Source organism: Tupaia chinensis, unplaced genomic scaffold, assembly GCF_000334495.1.
Source record: "Tupaia chinensis unplaced genomic scaffold, TupChi_1.0 Scaffold000287_1, whole genome shotgun sequence".
Classification (NCBI taxonomy): Eukaryota; Metazoa; Chordata; class Mammalia; order Scandentia; family Tupaiidae; genus Tupaia; species Tupaia belangeri.
The window spans coordinates 265762-271564 of NW_006159771.1; the positions used below are offsets into that span (position 1 = coordinate 265762).

At 63.7% G+C, this 5803-nt stretch overlaps 1 protein-coding gene across 1 annotated transcript in view; it reads left to right on the forward strand.

The window, feature by feature from the left end:
- ARVCF (ARVCF delta catenin family member) overlaps window positions 1-5803 on the forward strand; it is a gene marked incomplete in the record, with an annotated part of 82209 nt that overhangs the window by 60982 nt on the left and 15424 nt on the right. Inside the window, 1 exon segment of the mRNA XM_014588567.2 lies at window positions 2425-2652. Coding sequence (XP_014444053.1) covers window positions 2443-2652 — 210 coding nt within the window.

The following is a 5803-nucleotide window of genomic DNA, read 5'->3' on the forward strand; positions in this document are numbered from 1 at the left end:
GTCCCAGACCCGGTGGCTTAAAACTCACGCTGGGCATGTGTGTGTGCGTGCCCAAGATCCAGAGAGGAGAATGGAGGAGAAGGGATTGTGGCGTGGCCATCCCCCCTGGGGGGTGATTTCTCGCTTTCTGTCCCTCTTGTCTGTCTGGCGAGCGCACGCGCCCTATAGCAAAAACCTCTCAAAAAAACCCCAAACAACTTTGTAGCTTTCTGCCCCCACCACGGGCAGAAGGAGGGTGCTTCCTGTAGCAGGGTCCCAGCACCCAGGCCCTGCATCTCCATGAGCAGCTGCTGGGACTCTAACCCCTCGGGGTGGGTGGTGCTTGGGGCGTCACCCAGGAGACGCTGTCATTGTGCTCCCATTGAGCCAAATCAGGCAGTGGGAGGTCAGTGTAGGGTTTGGACACCTTCTCATGGTGGCCTCTGAATTCTGGGCCCCCAGCCAGCTTCCAGCTGGAGCCATTGGCCCTTTAGGGTGGATGTCCTCTGACCCCAGAGTGGAAGCATGTTAGGGGGAGGTGCTCAGGGCAGGGAGGCTGTCCCAGGGTCTGCAGCCCTGGCCTGGCCTAGGGGTGGGGGTTTAGTACAGACGAAGCCTGAGTGGGGCAGGTGGTGTGGTCTTGCACAGGAGAGGAGCCACCTCCTGTCCACATGGCCAGCAGCTGCCCTGTGGGTCCTGATTGTCACCATCCAGAGCCGGCCCCCACTCCCTCTGCCTCTTGTTCCGAAGCCCAGCTGAGATGGGCTGACGCTGCACCAAGATCTAAATGAGGGCTCGGGAGACCCGGCTCCTGCCCTCCCCGGCCCTCCCGGGGAGGAGGGGCCCCATGCTCCCTCAGGCCTGCCACCAGGACCAGTCCACACGTGCACGGGCCCGGGGTCTGCACCTGGGCTGGGGCTGTGTGCAGGTGGTGGCAAGCACGCCCGGGAGGGCTGCATGGCCGTGGGCATGCCATGCTGCCCTGGTGCCATGGGGCGGGAGGACCCAGCCTGCACCTCATGCCCCGCTGCCCCAGGCGGCACCACCACTCCTCCCAGCAGGGCTTGTGTTCCCGCTTCCGGCCGTGGCTGACTTCACACAGCTTCTCGTTCACACTGGCTTCCCTGCAGGGTCACGCTGACAGTTTTATTTGTGTGACAGGTGCTGGGGAAATGAGAAGCAGCTTCAGGGGCCTCTGCCGGCTGGCCGCCCTCGCCGGGCTTCAGTTTCCTGGCCGTCATGGTGGGGCCGGGCACACTGAGATGTACTCATACCCTGGGACCAGCAGCCCGGACTGGTGTGGTCACGCCCAGCCCTGGCCCTCCCTGTTCACAGGCTCTATCCTTGCTCTGGGCCGCAGAGGAGGCCCTCTGGGGGTGTCACTCACTGTGTGTGCACGCTCCCTGTGCACAGGGGGAGCTCAGGCCCTGTGCTGGTGCAGGGGTGAGAGAGCCAGCCCCGGCAGTGTCCGCGGGCTGGCGTGGGACCAGCTGGGAGGAGGCCCCAGGCAGCCCCGGGCACCTGGCCATACACACTGAGCTCAGGCCGTATGGCCGCGTGGCCTGTACCCCGCCCACCGCTGGGAGCTGGGTCTGGGCTCTGCATACTTGTTCTTCTTTTTGCCCATGAAAAACAAACACGCCGGGTAGCCAGGGAGCCACGGCGGGGAAAGCGCTGGCTCTGCAGGCTCTGGGGCCCTCGGGAACAACAGGCGGGCCTGACCTTTCCTAAGCACTGGGCCTCACGCGCCAGGGCCCCCGCCCTCTTCTGCATCAGGAATCACCCACAGTGGGCCACTTCCAGGCATGGGGACCCTCCACTTCTTGCAGCCCTGGCCAGAACCTTAACCAGGCTTGTCAGTTTTCATTCTGCCTTGTGGAGCAGACAGCACCCAGGCTACAGGTGAAGGCTGACCGCACCCTGACCGGGCGCAGGCTGGTGTTGCCCGTGGCTCCGAGGAGGTGGTCACCCTGCCTAGGTGTCCCAGCACGTGGCAGCAGTGGGGTGGCTTTTCCCTGCCTTCTGCCATGCTGGTGATGTGACCACGGATGATTCGCACCCCCCTGGGCCCCAGGGTCTGCCTCTGAGGTGGGGCTGGGAGGCTCCGTGAGACTGGAGTGGACGCTCATCACACCAGCTCTTCCTGCCCTTTCTGGAGGGCTCTGAGCTACCCATAGTCCATGGTTCTGCTGGGCCCAGCAAGAAATGGAAGAACCCAGGTCAGAACCCCGCACCCCACAGGGAGTGAGCCGGCCGGTTCCGGCCAGCCTTGGATTAATGGCTTTTAATTTAGAATGCAATCAATGCGGCCTCTCTCCAGAGAGCTGAATGCTCTGGTCTGGGAGAGAGTCGTATGATGAGTGAGCCGGGCGGACAGGGGGCCCATGATGGCCTGAGCAGGCCGCTGCCCCACCCCGCCCTGAGCTTGTTCTGCTGTGTCTGCAGGTGGCGGGCATCCTGGCCATGGAGGACTGTGACGTACACTCGGCCGCCAGCATCTTGGCCTCGGTGAAGGAGCAGGAAGCTCGCTTCGAGCGGCTGACGCGGGCACTGGAGCAGGAGCGGCGCCACGTGGCCCTGCAGCTGGGGCGTGCCCAGCAGCCTGGCATGGGCGGCAGTGGCACAGGAGGGGGGCAGCCCCTGCCGATGGCCTGGCAACAGTTGGTCCTGCAGGTAACAGCCTAAGGACTTGGTGGGGAACAACCAGAGGGTCTCAGTGGACCCCAAGCCAGCATGCAGTGGCTTATCATAAGGCCTGCTGCAGCTTCTGTGGGGGGAAGGAAAGTGGGATCCCAAGGGAGAGAGAAGTCCCCTTTGCGTATGGCGGGCACCACATGAAGAATGGCACCCTCCACTGAGGGGGCCATCAGGGCCCAGGAATCCAGACAGAGCTATCCTGGGCACCCCCTTGGTCAGCCTGGACATGCTGCCCTCCTTCATCCCAAGAGCTGGCGAGCCGGCCTTGGGGAAGCTTGAGAAAGACCCCAGGCTTCGCCTGCAGCTGGGACTGTGGCTTGGGGGCCTCAGTTTCCCCACTGGCCATTGCTCAGCCCCAGGAGGTGTGCAGCCCTGTCTGTCCCATGGCCAGGCCCTGAGAACTCTAAAAGTTGGGGTGTACACTCCGGAGTGAGATCGCCTGGATCCCTGACACCCCTGCCTCAGTGCCCTAGCTTGCAGATCGGGCGACGGAAGCATTCGGCACTTGCCCCGAGGAAATGCAGGGGACCCAGAGTTTGGGGTGATTCCTGTAGCTCTTGCTACTGATTGAGGCAGGGATAAGGGTAGTCAGGCCAGAGCTGTCCCCAGCCCTGTCGCTCCATGGTCGTCCCTGGTCACCACTCAGCTCAGAGGCCAGGTAGGAGGAGAGGGGACGGGTACTACCTACTGCAGTAGGACCCTCAATTTCCCCAGCTCCGCTCCCACCTTCCTAAACCTGGCAGCCAGACCTCCCTGACAACTGCACGTTCCCCTCTCCCCTGCCTTCTCTGTTCCCGTCAGACCCTGACTCCAGGGAGCCATGCCTGCCATGTCCGCTGAGGCCGGCCCAGGGGGCCCGCCTCGCCTAGCCGGGCGTGTGGAGCCCAGAAATAGCAGCCTTGTCAGGCGCGGGGGGCCCTGGGGCTGAGGGTGAGCCTTGTCATGGCCTGCCACTGGGCAGGTGACGGTTCCTGGAAGCACTCCCGAGATCCTCATTCAAGGTACGGCTCAGCCCAGGCACAGCCAGGGCCACATTTATGTCTCCAGAGGACCCCAGACCCACTGGGACCTCTCTTTCCAAGCACTGGTGCTGAGACCAAAAGAACCGGGATGGAGATGGGGAGGTCTGGGCGTGAGCCAGCCCCGTGGCTCCCAGACTTCGTGCTGTCCAGAGGGCGAGGCCTGCATCTGCAAACTCGAGGGGGAAGCAGAACAGCTGGCTGGGCCACATGGGGACAGTGGGAGCCCCCCCCCACACGGCCGCCCTTCAGGCGCCAGGCACTCAGTCTGGCCCTGGGCCGGAACAGGCTCTGCGCTTCAGCCCACAGACAGGCAGTGTGGGAGGACAGACGGCACCCCGGGGGGTCAAGGCCCTGGTAGGAGGATTTCCCACAGCCTGGAGGGCTGAGGACTGCTCGAACTTGAGTATCCCCCGCACCCCTCCCTGTCTGCGTGCCCTTAGCTTTCTCAGGCTGGGATAGGGAAGAACAGCCCTGTTCCCAGGGCCGCAGCTGAACCAGCCAGGCGGAAGCGGGTGCTGAGGAAGGCAGGGGACGTGTAGCTGGCTGGGCCCGTGTAGCTGGCTGGGCCCGGCCTGGATGCCAGACCTGCTTCCCAGGTTAGCCTCAGCAGGGGGGGGAGGGGGGGCGGGGAATTAGAGACCTACCTGCTCAGCCACTGGGTCCGAGCGGGAGGTTGGTTGGGAGGTTTGAGACTCAGGGCCAGTGCCCAGGCAGGTAGCGAACACTGCGGGGCAGGGCCAAGGCCAGAGGCTACTACTCATGCAGCCGCAGCACTGGCCCCCGGTTTTGGTTACTTGGCCTTCATTCTGCAGCAGAAAAGGTCCCTTCCAGAGGTCCAGTCAGAGCAGGGCTACCCTCACCCGGTGGGGAGGTGCGCCAATAACAGGCCCCACCAGCTGGGCTGTTGGACTCGTCTCGGGCTTGGCCAGCGTGGCCGGGACAGCGACAGCTGGTGAAATGGGGAAGAAGACAGAACCAGCTTAAACCTAAGACCTGGGCCGTATCCCTCCGGGCAGCATCCTCATCCTTCTGCTTCCTGCGTGGCCCCACATGGGACTGCCAGGGGTGGAAGACACCCAAGGGCCAGTCAGTAGTCAGGGCAGCTCGCCCCAATGCAGGTGGGGAAACTGAGGCTCAGAGGGGCACATGGTTGGCACCCAGAGTGGCCTCTGTATCACATATCTTGGAAGCAGAGGTGGCGCCAGGAGAGGCTTAGTTTTCTGAGTTAGAGGAGCAGCAGAGGTGGGCCTCACCTGAGCCCCTCCTCTTGTGGGACCCCCCCCCACACACACACACACATACACACATACATTGGCCCCAGCTTTGGTCATCTCAGAGCTGTTCCCTTGTTCATGGTGCTGGAGCCGCGGGCTTGCTTCCACAGGGTCAGCCCAGGCAGATGGCCCTCGCCTCTCCCTGTACCTGCCTCTCTCGGCGGAGTGGCGCATTAATGCCAGGCTGCAGGGTAGGCGGGCTGGAAGACCACCCTGAGCCTCTGTGCTTTGACGGAGAAGCCAAGACGCACTGTGGCTTTTCCAGCCGGGAGTCGTCAGGGTCCCCTTGAGCTCTGTGGGGATGAGTCCTTGGAGAACCATTCTGGGTGGGAGCTGGGCAGGGGTGTGAGGCGGAATCTGGGAGACCCGAGAGCCGTGCAGAGATGGCTTTACAGCCTTACCCGCCCTGTTTCACAGCAAGGGGAAACTGAGTCCCAGCCAGGATGCGCACCTGCTGCCAGTGCGAAGGGCCTGTCCTTAGGCACTGGCTCCTCCTCTGCCGCAGCTCATCCCCCCCACACACACCCCGCACTCCACTGGCAGAGTGGGCGGAGGCAGGAGGGGTCTCCCTGGAAAACTGGGTCATCTCCTCCCAGTCCTGGGGTCGGGGGAGGGCAGGTGAGCAGCCTCTGCCCATTTATTGGGGGCAGACCCGGCCCTGGAAAGGAGGACTTAGCTAAAGTCACTAGGCGGGAAAATGCCACCCCAGTCGCGAGGAGAGGCGAATAGTCCAGACTGGCTGCAGGGAACCTAGGGGCACCTGACCCCGCCCTGGCGGCAGGGCCCCGCCCCGCACTGGTAGGGGCGGGACCTTGCCCCGCCCACCGGCCC